This window comes from Brachyhypopomus gauderio, unplaced genomic scaffold, assembly GCF_052324685.1.
Source record: "Brachyhypopomus gauderio isolate BG-103 unplaced genomic scaffold, BGAUD_0.2 sc45, whole genome shotgun sequence".
Lineage (NCBI taxonomy): Eukaryota > Metazoa > Chordata > Actinopteri > Gymnotiformes > Hypopomidae > Brachyhypopomus > Brachyhypopomus gauderio.
The window spans coordinates 2,741,150-2,757,813 of record NW_027506871.1 but is presented as its reverse complement, the minus strand read 5'-3'; the positions used below and the strand labels follow the sequence as shown (position 1 = coordinate 2,757,813).

Genomic DNA, 16,664 nt, shown 5'->3' with positions numbered 1-16,664 from the left:
AGTGTTAGGGGTAGTGTGAGTGTTTAGTTAGTGTTTTTTTACATTATTTAAAAATATGGCACATTACATTAGTGTTAGGGGTAGTGTTAGGGTTTAGGGGTAGCGTTAGTGTTAGGGGTAGCGTTAGGGTTTAGGGGTAGCGTTAGGGTTTAGGGGTAGTGTTAGGGTTTAGGGGTAGCGTTAGGGTTAGGGGTAGCGTTAGGGTTTAGGGGTAGCGTTAGGGTTTAGGGGTAGTGTTCGGGATTAAATGAAGACCAGTCTGTGCAGGTCACATCCCCTTCAGTCCTGTGTTCTGCACAAAACAATTTCATGTCAGTTTCTAGTAGGTGTAGACAACGTTCTCTTTCTTCAGAGAACTGTGCCAATGTGACAAGTGACGATAAGTGCTGCGTTAACGTGGTGGTAAGACCACGATGTGTGCTGCGTTAACGTGGTGGTAACACCACGATGTGTGCTGCGTTAACGTGGTGGTAAGACCACGATGTGTGCTGCGTTAACAACGTGGTGGTAACACCACGATGTGTGCTGGGTTAATGTGGTGGTAAGACCACGATGTGTGCTGCATTAACAACGTGGTAACACCACGATGTGTGCTGGGTTAATGTGGTGGTAAGACCACAATGTGTGCTGCGTTAACAACGTGGTGGTAACACCACGATGTGTGCTGGGTTAACGTGGTGGTAAGACCACGATGTGTGCTGCGTTAACAACGTGGTGGTAACACCACGATGTGTGCTGGGTTAACGTGGTGGTAAGACCACGATGTGTGCTGCGTTAACAACGTGGTGGTAACACCACGATGTGTGCTGGGTTAACGTGGTGGTAAGACCACGATGTGTGCTGCGTTAACAACGTGGTGGTAACACCACGATGTGTGCTGGGTTAACGTGGTGGTAAGACCACGATGTGTGCTGCGTTAACAACGTGGTGGTAACACCACAATCTGTGCTGCGTTAACGTGGTGGTAACACCACGATGTGTGCTGTGTTAACAAATTTATAGGACATCACATTTCAAACTATTTAGAAACCACAACAAAAATGGGTCACAAACTGCAGTGCACTTTTTCAATAGAAAACAACTTCAAGCAGTGTGTGTGTGTGTGTCTGTGTGTGTGTGTGTGTACCTGTCAATGTTATTCAGGTAGGGTGCAAACCAAGGTAGGGTGTCATGACTAGCAGGGTTGTCCCGCCTCTCTCGGAGTGGAGACTCCACCTGCCTGGAGAAATCCTCCTGTTTGATTCGCTCAGGTGTTGCCTCAATGATTTGTTCTGCCAGTGTTGCCATGTCAACCTTAAAACAGCAATAAACATCAAGTCAAGTCAAGATGTTTTATTGTCATTTCAACTACATACAGAGTACACAGTGAAATGAAACAACGTTCCTCCAGGACCATGGTGCAAAATAAAACAGTGCAGACAGGACATAAGTGCAACAGACAGACAGTACAACACAATACAGACAGTACAATATACAGAGTGCAAAATATAAAACAGACACTTCACTAGAGAGAGAAGTGTAAGAGGTAGGTTTGGTTAGTGCAAATTGTGCCGTGTGCAATACGCAGTATATATAAAAAGGGAGTCCCTGTCACAGTGAAGTAGTGTGTGTATCACCACCAGAAACCAAAACATATACAGCTGTGTAAATGCACAACACAACCAACCCCTAACTACAAACAACCAACCCCTAACTATACACAACCAGCTCCTAACTATAAAACCAACCACTAACTATACAACTAACCCCTAACTACACACAACCAACCCCTAACTATACACAACCAACCCCTAACTATACACAATCAACCCCTAACTATACACAATCAACCCCTAACTACACACAACCAACCCCTAACTACACACAACCAACCACTAACTATACACAATCAACCCCTAACTATACACAACCAACCACTAACTACACAATCAACCCCTAACTATACACAATCAACCCCTAACTACACAACCAACCCCTAACTATACACAATCAACTCCTAACTATACACAACCAACCCCTAACTACACAACCAACCCCTTACTATACACAATCAACTCCTAACTACACAACCAACCCCTAACTATACACAATCAACTCCTAACTATACACAACCAACCCCTAACTACACAACCAACCAACCCCTAACTACACACAACCCACGCCTAACTACACACAACTAGTCCTTAACTATACACAACTAACCCCTAACTACACACAACTAGTCCTTAACTATACACAACCAACCCCTAACTACACACAACCAACCCCTAACTACACACAACTAGTCCTTAACTATACACAACCAACCCCTAACTACACAACCAACCACCAACTACACAACCAACCAACCCCTAACTACACAACCAACCCCTAACTACACAACCAACCCCTAACTATAAAACCAACCCCTAACTATAAAACCAACCCCTAACTACACAACCAACCACTAACCACGCTTATCCAGAGCGACTTACAAAGTACTTTGCATCCAATCACATAATTCATCCTAGGTAATAGTACAGATAGGCCAGAATTCAAGATACCCATGAGTAAGACTACTACTAAACTACAGGAGTCAATGTCCTTACCTAGTGTTTTGCAAGTTAGACATTTGCCAAGAAGCACAAATAACCATAGACAGACATACAATTTAAGAACAAGTATTATTATAAGTATCACCTGTATTATGTCTGTGTCTTACAGTGTTACATCTGTGTGTGTCTCACCTCTTGTTTATGTGTGTCTCACCTGTGTTACGTCTGTGTGTCTCACCTGTTATGTTTGTGTGTCTCACCTGAGTTATGTCTGTGTGTGTGTCTCACCTGTGTTACATCTGTGTGTGTCTCACCTGTGTTACATCTGCAGACACGTAGTGCTCATTTTCAGCATTCTCACTGTAGTTGAGTAGCTCAGCCTCAAAGGAAGTGTGTGTGTATGGGTGTGTGTGTACTGAGTGTGTATGTGGAGGTGTGTGCACCAGATGTGTGTGTGGAGGTGTGTGTTCTAAGAGTGTGTGTGAGGGGGGGTTCATAAGGAAGTGGTGGGACGATCCTCCGGTGTAGCTCCTCCCCCCCACCTCCTGAACATGCTCCCACAGACCTGGGGAGCAGGGAGGGGAGGAGCTAGAGGAGGTGTCCATGGGGTCAGGGGGGGCGGAGAATGGAGAATTAGGCTGCACTGAGCCACTTGAGTAGGCGGAGCTGGGGGAGGGAGAGGGCGGGTCACTGGGGGAGGGGATACTGCTAGATGAACTCAACCCTGAGAGAGGAGAGAGAAAAGACAGAGAGAGGATGAAGAGTGAGACAGATCCCACTGCAATTACTGATTAGAAAATGCACAGACGCATAAGCCAGTGTATACATAGGTTTGTACTTTGTTAAATGAATAGCCACCCATGTGATGTAAGAGGAGAATGCTAATGTAAGAGGAGACTGTTCATGTAATAAAAGGTTGATAATGTAACAAAAGGCTGCTAAAATTATACAATGTTAATGTAATAGATCATTAATGTAAAAGAAGATTATTAATGTAATGCCAAATGTTTTGGATGCCTATGTTTATAAGTGTGTGTGTAAGAGGGTCAGAAAGAGAGAGAGAGAGGAAGAAAGAGAGAAAGTGAGAGTGAGTGAGTGAGTGTGTGTGTGTGTGTGTGTGTGTGTGTGTGTGTGTGTGTGTGTGTGTGTGTGTGTGTGTGTGTGTGTGTGTGTGTGTGAGTACCCAGTGAGTTGCTGTGGTGTAGGTTACAGGTTAGGTTAGGGTGTAGGGTTAGGTTGGAGAGTTAGGGTGTACGGTGCAGTTAGGTTGGAGTTAGGGTGAAGATTTATGGTGTAAGGTTAGGTTGAAGTTAGGGAGTAGGGTGTAGGGGTAGGTTGGAGTTAGGGTGTAGGATGTAGGGTTAGGTTGAAGTTAGGGTGTAGGGTTAGGTTGGAATTAGGGAGAGCTGTTTGAGAGAGCTCGGTTCTGAGACAGGTGCGAGTCAGAGACGTGCGTGTGTGTGTGTTTGTGTGTGTGTGCGTGTTTGTGTGTGTGTGTGAGAGAGAGCACTTGTATCCGTCTCACCTGTATCAGGGCTAGCAGACAGTGGAGACTGTCTGGGTGGTGATGTATCCAGCATTAGTGTATGTGTGTGTGAGTGTAGGGGGGGTGAGTCCAGAGTGTGTGTGTGTAAGTCCTCAAGGCAGTGCGCTAGACGTGTGTGTCCGCGAGAGCGGGCTACAGCCAGGGGGAGGCGCCCTAGAGAGTCAGGGATCCACAGTGCTTCACTGTTCCACTGGTACAGCAACACAGCAGAAGACTGGTGGCCCAGAGCACACGCCCACATCTACACACACACACACACACACACACACACACACACACCAACAAACACACACACACACCAACAAACACGCACAAAGGTGTACACACGTGTACACGCAAACATGCATTCACATGCACACACAAAAAACAAGTCAGCATGTGTAGTTAACTGTATCTGGGGTGCGTGCATGTGTGTATGTGTGTGTGTGTGTGTGTGTGTGTATGTGTGTGTATGTGTGTTACTGACCAGAGGGGTACAGGAGAAGTGGTCAACATTAAGTGGATCAACCTCTTGCTCTAGATTCAGATCAGTACTCAAGTTCCTGTGAGGCAGGAACACACACAGAACATACTGGAGATCAGAAACCTACAACATTTAGAATTTTAAAGTGGAAAAAAATGTAGCAGCTTGTGTGTGTATGGTGAGTGTGTGTACCTCCAGCGCATGAGTGTGTGTATGAGTTGTGTGTATCCCTGTGCAGCGGCCAGGTGCAGTAGTGTCATCCCTCTGTGTGTGACGGAGTGTGTGAGTCTCTCTCCATCACCTGCAGCCCAAGACCCACTCTGCATCATCCTCTCACACACTCTCACGATACGCTGCTCAAACCAGGGTCCTGACTGAAAAAGAGGAGAGAGGGAGAGATAGAGAAGGAAACAGGAGAGAAAGATAGTATACACCTGTGTCCGTGTCCCGAATACACCTGTGTCCGTGTCCCGTATACACCTGTGTCCGTGTCCCGTATACACCTGTGTCCGTGTCCCGTATACACCTGTGTCCGTGTCCCGTATACACCTGTGTCCGTGTCCCGTATACACCTGTGTCCGTGTCCCGAATACACCTGTGTACGTGTCCCGAATACACCTGTGTACGTGTCCCGTATACATCTGTGTACATGTCCCGTATACACCTGTGTACACATCCCGTATACACCTGTGTATGTGTCCCGTATACACCTGTGTCCGTGTCCCGTATCTACCTGTGTACACGTCCTGTATACACCTGTATCCGTGTTCTGTATACACCTGAGTGTCCGTCGCGTATACACCTGTGTCCATGTCCGGTATACACCTGTGTCCGTGTCCGGTATACACCTGTGTCCGTGTCCCGTATACGCCTGTGTCCGTGTCCCGTATACACCTGTGTCCGTGTCCCGTATACACCTGTGTCCGTGTCCCGTATACGCCTGTGTCCGTGTCCCGTATACGCCTGTGTCCGTGTCCCGTATACGCCTGTGTCCGTGTCCCGTATGCGCCTGTGTCCGTGTCCCGTATGCGCCTGTGTCCGTGTCCCGTATGCACCTGTGTCCGTGTCCCGTATGCACCTGTGTCCGTGTCCCTTATGCACCTGTGTCCGTGTCCCTTATGCACCTGTGTCCGTGTCCCTTATGCACCTGTGTCTGTGTCCCTTATACACCTGTGTCCGTGTCCCTTATACACCTGTGTCCGTGTCCCTTATACACCTCTGTATGTGTCCCGTATACACCTGAGTACGTGTCCCGTATACACGTAGACATAGATAGAGATGTATATACTGAGATCTGTCACCAATTGTGTAAGCAGAGGGTTTCTGAATTTCTAGGAGATGAAGTCAGCTTAGAGAAAATAGATGTTTAAATCATAACTTTCATTCCATGGGGTTCTAAAGTTCAGGGAGTTCCCTCCCTCCCTCTCTCTCTCTCTACCCCCTCTCTCCCTCTCTCTCTGCCCCCCTCCCTCCCCCTCCCTCTCTCTCCCTCTCTCTCCCCCTCTCTCTCTCAATCTGTCCTCTCTCCTTTCACCCTTTCCATCAGACTAAAATGACTAGTGAGTTTTCCACTGTGAGTCACCTGATAGGAAACATTACATCCATACCACATCAACACACACATATGCAACACACACACCCACACACACAGACAACAACACACAAATGCGCACACACAGACACACCTTAGCCCCTCCCTCAGATTTTTCCCCTTACAACACCCCACCCCCCCGCACTGGTCTGACGCATGATTTAAAAAAGTTAAAGTAGCAGGGCAACATCTGGGGAGTGTGTGTGTGTGTGTATATATATATATGTGTGTGTGTGTGTGTGTGTGTGTGTGTGTGTGTATATATATATATATATATGTCTGTGTGTGTGTGCATGTGTGTGTGTGCATGTGTGTACATGTGTTTGTATGTGTAAGTGTGCATGTATGTATGTGTATTTGTGCATGTGTGTATGTGTGTGTGTGTATGTGTGCATGTGTATGTATGTGTGTATGTGTGCGTGTATGTATGTGTATTTGTGTGTGTGTGTATGTATGTGTATTTGTGCGTGTGTGTGTGTATGTCTGCGTGTGTGTATGTCTGCGTGTGTGTATGTATGTATGTGTGCGTATGTATGTGTATCTGTGTGTATATGTGTGCGTGTATGTGTGTGTGTGTGTGCGCGTATGTGTGTAGGTGTGTGTGCATGTGTGTGTGTAGGTGTGTGTGTGTGTGTGTATACCTGGTTTTCAGTTGTGAGGCATGGTGAGGAAGCAGGTAAACTCTGCTGCCGTGCCAGGTGCTGCTGCTGCTGTTGGTGTTGTTGGTGTTGACTGTTGTTTGCCATTTCTGCCATCCTCCTCTCCATCTGCTCCAGCCTCTCCAGGATCGACATACGGAACTGGTTATCTGCACAGAGACAGGACACCAACACTGGTTATCTGCACAGAGATACGATACCAACACTGGTTATCTGCACAGAGATACGATACCAACACTGGTTATCTGCACAGAGACAGGAGACAAACACTGGTTATCTGCACAGAGACACGATACCAACACTGGTTATCTGCACAGAGACAGGACACCAACACTGGTTATCTGCACAGAGACAGGACACCAACACTGGTTATCTGCACAGAGACAGGATACCAACACTGGTTATCTGCACAGAGACATGATACCAACACTGGTTATCTGCACAGAGACAGGACACAAACACTGGTTATCTGCACAGAGACACGATACCAACACTGGTGATCAGCACAGAGACAGGACACCAACACTGGTGATCTGCACTGGTGATCTGCACAGAGACAGGACACCAACACTGGTGATCTGCACAGAGACAGGACACCAACACTGGTGATCTGCACAGAGACATGATACCAACACTGGTGATCTGCACAGAGACAGGACACCAACACTGGTTATCTGCACAGAGGCAGGACACCAACACTGGTGATCTGCACAGAGACAGGACACCAACACTGGTGATCTGCACAGAGACAGGACACCAACACTGGTGATCTGCACAGAGACAGGACACCAACACTGGTGATCTGCACAGAGACAGGACACCAACACTGGTTATCTGCACAGAGACACGATACCAACACTGGTTATCTGCACAGAGACAGGACACCAACACTGGTGATCTGCACAGAGACAGGACACCAACACTGGTGATCTGCACAGGGACAGGACACCAACACTGGTTATCTGCACAGAGACAGGACACCAACACTGGTGATCTGCACAGAGACAGGACACCAACACTGGTGATCTGCACAGAGACAGGACACCAACACTGGTGATCTGCACAGAGACATGATACCAACACTGGTTATCTGCACAGAGACAGGACACCAACACTGGTTATCTGCACAGAGACAGGACACCAACACTGGTTATCTGCACAGAGACAGGACACCAACACTGGTTATCTGTACAGAGACAGGACACCAACACTGGTTATCTGCACAGAGACAGGACACCAACACTGGTTATCTGTACAGAGACAGGACACCAACACTGGTTATCTGCACAGAGACAGGACACCAACACTGGTGATCTGCACAGAGACATGACACCAACACTGGTTATCTGCACAGAGACAGGACACCAACACTGGTTATCTGCACAGAGACAGGACACCAACACTGGTTATCTGCACAGAGACATGATACCAACACTGGTTATCTGTACAGAGACAGGACACCAACACTGGTTATCTGCACAGAGACAGGACACAAACCTTTTATTATAAAATTAGAATTTTATTATAATTTTATAAATTATTTTGTTGAAATTGAAAATAAGATTTCTGAAAGAGTGCCAGTGAAAACACCACTGTATAAATGCACAGGGAACAAACCAGTGTAAACTCAACTCAACGCGAGAAGGGATAAAATAAATCAACTCTAACAAAGGACAACAAGAGAAGTAGCTGGCTCTCCGACTGTAGCCAAAAGTAACAAAAATCGCTTCCCAAAACAACTAGCAACGAACAGAGAAAAACACAGTGAAATTAAACTTGAGATAGGCCAGGAAGAACTGCGTGAGCATAGCATAGGGCTACAAACAATTCAGCAGTGAGACACTGCAACTGCCTACCCCCCCTTAAATAGGGGACAAGACAGCTGCAGGTCATCACTGCTGATTGTGCCTGAGATTTCGGGAGCTGGTTTGTGGGTTTACCCTGGTGGTGGCAGGGGGAACGACCCTGGAACCAGCCCTGACAATCCCCAAAAACTGTACAACTATAGGCCACTCTCTAATTTTACTGATTTAAGTAGTAAATGAACTCTGAACATCCTCTGACAAAGGACACGTTACTTTTCTTATACTGTTAGACCTCAGTGCTGCTTTTGAAACCATTGATTATAATATCCTACTTAATAGGCTGGAGACACTCATTGGCATAAGAGGTCAAGCACTCTCCTGGTTCAGGTCCTACCTGACAGATCGAATGCTCAGAGCATACTAAGGTAAAATATGGTGTCCCACAAGGATCTGTATTGGACACCATATTATTCTTATTGTATATGCTACCGCTGGGCACAATCATTCGCAGGCATGGTATTAGCTCCCATTGCTACGCAGATGATATATTGCATATTGTATATTGAGATATACTCAATTGTATATATCCTCCAATCCAGATTTTGTCAATACTACTCCCAAAATTGAGAAATGTGTCTAGCAGGCATGAAAATGGGTCAGGGGTTAAAAAGGTGAGAAGACCGGGGGGCGGGGCATGTGACGTCATGGGGATACGGCGACGGGGCGTTGACATGTGACGTCATGGGGATACGGCAACGGGGCGTTGACATGTGGAGGGGGGGGCGTCGACATGTGACGTCATGGGGATACGGCGACGGAGGGTGGAGGGGGGGGGGGGTTGTGGCTGCTGGTGTACGGGGGTACAGCAACAGGTGATTCCAAATATTACGGAGCCCGTAAGGTGACATCAAGTAAAATATATAATAACGCGTGGCCACGACTTACTAACGCGTGCGAAAGACTTACGTGCGAACGAGATAATTAACGCGTGCGAACAAGATAATTAAGTATTACTTTATATAAAGCCAGGTTTACCTTCCTTGGGCAGTCAGTTCGCGAACATCCCTGGGATCTGCTTGCTTTGCTGTGAAAAAATAAACTTTTTTGCCGCGTGTGAAAGGCGACATTAGTATCTCGTTCCCACGGGTTAATAAGTCGTGACCACGCATTATTATTTTTTTACATTATGTCACCTTACGGGCTCCGTAAAATATAGTAAAATCCATAAAAAAAATTTTTTTTGACTGACTTGTCAATAGATTCAATGTATGCAGCCAGATCCGTAAACGCAAGAAGCCGCTTTCGCCATTCCAGATGGCTCAGTCAAAGCCATTACATCTTAATAAACCAATAAATACATCAGCGGCGAAAATGAGTGTAAAAAATACCAGGGTTCACATGTTTTTATTTTCTAACATGGGCTAAAGCACAGGGTAGACTCAAATGACAAGAGTTTACAAATTCATCTTCAACCTTTTCAGCCCTGGCGCGAATGTAATCCTCACACGTCCCTGGATTCACCAGTTACAACTACAGACACACTAGAAAAAAAATCTTGTTTCTTATTTTATGTCACCGTTAACTACACGGTGTTGACGCAAACTTAATAGGCCTATCTATCTACCTATTTATCACAAGAGCTTGTGGCTCTGACTGTGTTCAACGCTATAGCGAACGGCAGTAACTTTGTTTTACCGCAAAATATGAAAATGATTGAAACCATTAATAACCCATTAGATCCACTGGGAAATGTACGATCTGGTAAATGTAGTTGTAGATGTACGATCTGGTAAATGTAGTGGTAAATATTAGGGGTGACCTGCAATAGTCGCTGATTCGACTATAGTCGACTATACCCCCTAGTCGACTATGAATGTCATAGTCGAATGTACCATTCTAACTGCATGGGGTGCCCAAGGATGCTGCTAAGAATTAGTTGTTACATGAAATGTCTTTGTTTTCGTTATATATAGCCTTTTGTCAAATGAAATCATCCTAATTTCTGTTAATAAATATTTTTATGATGATATTTGCGCATTAACAATAGGCATCTTCCTTACTACACATTAATAAATCACACCCTGCAGTTGCACAATCCAAATGAGCGGATCTGAACACGCTACAGAATACGCGCAGCATCTGCCGAGATTATAAAGGCTACTAAAAAACTTATAAAATATTTTGAAAAAGATAAAGATGACTCAAACAACGTAAAGTGCAAGTTATGTCATCAATGTCTTTCATTTCGCACGACAACAACCAACATGGCATACCATTTAAAACGCGTAAGGTGAAAAAAACAGTTCAGCCGTTTGTCGTTTCGGTGTCGTCTCGTTTCGTCGCAGTGCGTCTCGGCAAGTAAGCCTATAAACATTTTTTGTTGTTGTTTGCTTTTAAACCCCGTTACTTGAACCTTTCCTTATATATTTTTGCTGTTGTGTGGCAATTTTTAAAATATTTTCAGGCAGGCATACTTTATTTAAAATATTTTTGACATTTTGCACAGTGCCTGTCTGACAGTTCGATATGCGCAATGCGCACTGACGGTTAATGTTCTCTAACGTTAACTCTAATGTTCTCAAAAAAATAAAAAAGTAAATAAATTAAAGCTGAATAAACCAACCTACCGTGTTTATTCATTTATCTGAGGTTTTTACTTTGAAGAGGAAAAAAGTTTTGAATGAGAACGGGATCCCGTTTAAGGTGCTCTAAATAAAAAAATAAAACCCGATTCGACTATTAGTCGACTAAAGGGAAAAGCTGACGAATTAGATTCGACTATGAAAATCCTTAGTTGAGTACACCTCTAGTAAATATACGATCTGGTAAATGTAGTGGTAAATGTACGATCTGGTAAATGTAGTGGTAAATGTACGATGTGGTAAATGTAGTGGTAAATGTACGCTCTTCTGCCTTGTCCCCGATGTAGATAGCACTAGGTCCTGCTTCTCGTCCCGCTTAGCAGTAAATGAATAACATGAATGAAGAACGTTCGTATGATTGAAACGCAATTTGGCCTCTATGAAGGTTCTGGGCGGAAACTGCTGGCCACTGTGTCATTGAAATTGCCGATTTCGGAAGTGCTCTGTTTGCTTATTAAGTCAATATGATAATTAAAATATATACATATAATCTCCCGACCCCCCTCCCCCCACAACAAAAAACTCATCGGATCTACACGATTCACGTAGGTCACCCTTTTCACCTTCAAAACGGTGAATTTCGCCGAAAGGTGACAGATTTTCATGCCTGGTCTAGGAATTTAAAAACTGGATGGCGTCTAATTTTCTTCTTTTAAATTCCAATAAGAAAGAGTTGTTTCTTCTTAAACCCAAAGCTGCTAGAAGCAATTGGGCTGATATTCGCCAAACCCTTGATGTCTTTTCATCTACCGCAAAAAAGCTTAGGTCACTATTGGTTCAGATTTTTCATTTAACACACATTTATGCAACGTCACTAAGGCTGCCTTTTTCCATTTACGTAATATCGCCAAGCTGAGACACTTTCGTTAGCAGATGCAGAGAAGCTGGTCCATGCTTTTGTCTCATCGAGATTGGACTACTGTAACGGTCTTCTAATTGGATGCTGTAAACAGTACCTAAAGAAACTCCAACTTGTACAGAATGCTGCAGCTAGAATCCTAACTAGGGCTAGAAAATTTTGTCACATTAGTCCTACTCTCTCTGTTACACTGGCTTCCGATTAAATATCGAATTGATTTTAAAATTCTTCTGTTGACCTATAAGGCGATAAATGGTCTTGCTGCACAATATCTGAGTGAACTCATTGCAAACTATAACCCATCTCGCCTTCTTCGCTCCAAAAATGCAGGATTTCTTTTAGTTCCAAAAATTTGCAAGTCTACAGTCGGAGGCAGAGCTTTCTCCTTTAAAGTCCCTCAATTATGGAATAGCCTTCCAGCTCCAATCCGAGATTCTGACATGGTTCCAATCTTTAAGACTCACCTATTTAATCAAACCTTCAGTTAATATTCTACATGTGAAGGTGTGGAGCTCGGGGGCCCCCAGACATCGAGACTTCTGGTAATCTGAGATGCTGATGCTGTCATCCAGCTGTGTCATGGCATCACTCTAGTTGTGACAATGACTTTGCTGGAAAGCAATGTCTCAGTGAGCCCTCATGACTGTGGTCACCTCTGAACCCCTCCCTTTAGTTATGCTGCTGTAGATTAGCCTGCTGGAGCCACATGAATGAATGAATGTTCTTTCTAGATACTCAAGGTCGCTTTACAATTTTAACACAGGTAAAACTCTTACGCTACCATTCACACACCGGCGAGAAGCGGCAGCCAATTGCGCACAGCGTACTCTCTACCGGGATCCACAGTCCCCTGGGGGACTGAATGGGGTGCAGGAAGGGGAGAGAGGACAGACCCTAGTGACAGAGCACCATCCACCACTGGGCAAACAAACACATTCATGCACAGACACTCAGACAACTGCTTTTTTTAATTGAACATGAAGACACACAGACACACTCTGGGAGAATTTTTGTCAGAGAATCAGGGAGGACCAATTTACCTAACCTCCATGTCTTTGGACTGTGGGAGGAAACCGGAGACCCCGGAGGAAACCCACGCAGACACGGGGAGAACATGGAAACTCCACTCAGATGGGACTTGACCCCAAGACCCCAGTGCTGAGAGGCCAACGTGCTAACCACCAAGCCACGTGTTGCCCAAATCACATGCTAATCGAATCTTTTTTGTATGCTTCTACCAAAGACAATCCCACACTGGCACCTAGGAGATGGTCTGGCTTGGTGGATGTGTCGATGCCGTGGTTGGATGTTCCATTGTCGCAAGAGGACGCACTGATGCCAACTCCTACCTGAGGCTCACCATCTGCACTGAAGGGACTGTGACTACACGGATTGGAAATAGAACTATAACTTCCGGAGCAGACGCAAGTGGCTGCCTTGTCCAGTAGCTCCATCTTTGTGTTTCTTTTTCTCAAGTTTTCCTAACTTATTTTTATTGTCTTTTAACTTTATTTATTGTCTCTGTGCTTTTATGCACACCCAGTGTGTGTCTTATTTATATCCTAAGGATATTGGATCGTTAATATGCAGGACATCGAGTCTATTCCCGTGAACAACTGCTGGCCCTCCGACCCATGGGACACGGGGACATTGTCCAAACAATCCCGGGCTGAGGCAGAAGTATCGGGGCTAAGCTAAAAGCTAAGCTAATTTTTTCAAGAACTTCCCTCTGGGATCAATAAAGTACTTATCTATCTTATACCTATATAACTATATTTGAACTATAAATACAGACTAGTGGGCCGCCCAATGGAGGATGGGTTCCCTTTTGAGTCTTGGTCCTCCCGAGGTTTCTCCCTAATCCCCACCATCATAGGGAGTTTTTCCTTGACACTGTCGCCTTTGGCTTGCTCATTAGGGATCTGGACCCATACGATTGTAAAGCTGCTTTCTGACAACGTGTTGTAAAAAGTGCTATATAAATAAAATTGACTTTGACACCTAAAACTAAAGAGTTGTGCTGTGGAAATGGAGGAGTCAGGGTTAGGGTTAAGCAACCACAGCCCTAGTCCAGTCCTTCAGCCCCTAACCCCATATATATAATGAGCTTGGAATAGGTGTTAACCACTCCAGGGGCATCGGGAAAACCCTAACCCCTAACCCTAAAACCTAAACCCTAACCCTTACACTTAAACCATAAACCCTAACACTAACCATAAAACTGTAATGGAGACAGCCAGACATTACAAAATCACAATGTGGATTACTTTCATCTTGGAAGGCAAGAGACTAACCCATCCACAGCTCTAAGTGTATGTAAACATAAACACTGGTCCTTCGCTCGGTAACAATCACCAAGGAATTCCTATTCCTAACGGCTCTCCTCTCCAAAAGCTTAGGAAGACTTAACTTATCTGATCGTCTGAGAGTAAAACAAAGACCTTTAATGTGCTCTGGCCAGGATCAACCCTTCTCAGGAGGACACAGAGCACAGAGAGCAGGAAAGGTCTGCACTCATAAACTTAAATCACAGGCCTATCTGATTCCCCAAGGTTTGACGCCATTTTATAACACCTTGAATTCTTGTGTTAAGACCCAGAACTAAAGGTGCAATATTTTAGAAATCCTTGTAACTCCAAATTTGAACTGTACACGGAATTGGAATTCAGCTTACAGGAACCAGCTCGGCGGATGCAGTCTAGAGACACCAAACATGACTATCTTTCACCCAAGGGAAGGACAATTATGCATGGAACCAATATCCAGCTTCCCAGCCTTCAGGCACCAGGACAGAGTACCTCTGAATTGAACATTATGTGATCTGTAGTTGATATAAAGAAACCAATCGTGATCTTTCATGTATTAAGCATTAAGTAATGTTATCAGAATCTCTGTGGTTATATAATCACACCACATTGATGCATATCCATGTATTACTATAATTTCAGTAGTTAGATACACCTATCTTTGTAGCTTTGAATTGTATCGTGAAAGCATGCATGCATATACATATTCTTGTGTGTTCTGCTGTTTAGATATGCATGCTCATTAAGTTCTGTGTGTTAAGGTCATAGAGACCTACCTATTCTCATATCCATGTGCTACATTATTGGAGATCTATCAATACCCTTGTAGTCCAGTGTAATGTCTAATTAAGATTTAGGATCTATCCGAGTATCAAAATGTAATGTGCTATAGTAGGCATATACATATACATGTATTAAGTTGTGTCACTTACCAAATGTAACCATGTTCATATTTGCTTTTGTGACCTCATATTCATACCTGTCTGTGCATTACGTGTCATTCAGTGTCCAGAAGTGGAAATTAAGAATGGCTCAAGGTATAGGCTGGTAGAGTCAAATTAATACTTATTTAGGCAGAGCATACAAATCAATTTATTTAGGAATCAGAGAATTCCAATTGTCTTGAAATTGTAATAGTCTGCTTTTGTCTCCCATTAACTAAATCTCTGAGAGACGGGCAGGGTCACAAACCCCCCTTCTCTCCCTTCTTCCCTCTCTCTCCTTTCTCGGATTACCTCCTGTCCGGGCAGAGATTATGCATATTCAGGAATCAGAGTCCAATGATCACCAGAATAGCAACTCATGGGGAACTACAGTCACACCCCTAAATGTTGCTTAAAAGGTGCCCCTCGAGAAGTGAATGAAGAAGAGTTGGAGTGATGCCAAGAGACCGCAATTAAGTTTGAACTTTATCCAACTTCTAGGAGATCTTCGTTATAATTTATTTCTCGAGAAAGTGTTTTATTTAGTCTGTGTCTTCGTCAAACTTACTTTTGTTTTCATTGTTTTAAAGTCAAGCTCATCTTCCTTTCTTAGTTAAATTCGAGTTATTTCTGTTTGGCCGATAGAAATTAACTTTAGTTTAACTTCGAAGTCCATCTCATCAAGTGAACTGCTACCCTCCAGCCACGACTGTGACGTCATCGCCAGGCCTTAGCGATTCGAGCCGTCTTGAAAGACAGACTCAGCTGACCCAGCCACCTCAGGAGTGAACGAACATTGAACGCGCGTCGGTCGACACGCCTTCCTCCCCCGGACTCACGCACGAATGTGCCGGGCAACGTCACAGTAAGACCCAGAGTTCACGTGCTGTTTGGGGTTGCCAGTTTGTCTGTTAGCGAACAATTATATCTCTACCTCCCAGAGTCCGATTTAGCAATAGTTGTTACTATAGTAATCTATGCCCGGATCTTCTCTTCATACTATCCTACTTTCTATTCTTTGGTGTTTACCATTATCTATCTGGTTTGATTAGTAGATTCACGTATAGGTTTAGTTTCACTTTGAGCCAAATCATTCCACATGTTATCCTTTATATCAATTGTCATATTAACCATTTAATAAATTTTGATATTTGTTCATTAATCTGGTCACGGTGGTAAATACATATTTTGATTGATGGTATTAGGTCACTGCGCGGAATCAGAACTTAACCCTTTTGTTAATGAGACTGATTAAACCATATTCCACTTATCTCCGTTATCACAATACTGGTTCCTGAGCAATCAGGATGGTGCCCCGTTCATAATTCACAAACTA

General features: G+C 44.3%; 1 protein-coding gene across 2 annotated transcripts in view; it reads right to left on the bottom strand.

Moving 5' to 3' along the window:
* The window catches only part of LOC143486728 (calmodulin-binding transcription activator 2-like), a 71,145-nt gene that overhangs the window by 30,565 nt on the left and 23,916 nt on the right, over positions 1-16,664 (bottom strand). For both annotated transcript variants that reach the window (XM_076986110.1, XM_076986111.1), the window contains exons 12-17: positions 6,776-6,942; positions 4,736-4,917; positions 4,547-4,622; positions 4,060-4,321; positions 2,849-3,258; positions 1,127-1,293 (exon numbers count right to left, since the gene is read on the bottom strand). In XM_076986110.1, coding sequence (XP_076842225.1) covers positions 1,127-1,293; positions 2,849-3,258; positions 4,060-4,321; positions 4,547-4,622; positions 4,736-4,917; positions 6,776-6,942 — 1,264 coding nt within the window. The remainder of the gene's footprint in view (positions 1-1,126; positions 1,294-2,848; positions 3,259-4,059; positions 4,322-4,546; positions 4,623-4,735; positions 4,918-6,775; positions 6,943-16,664) is intronic.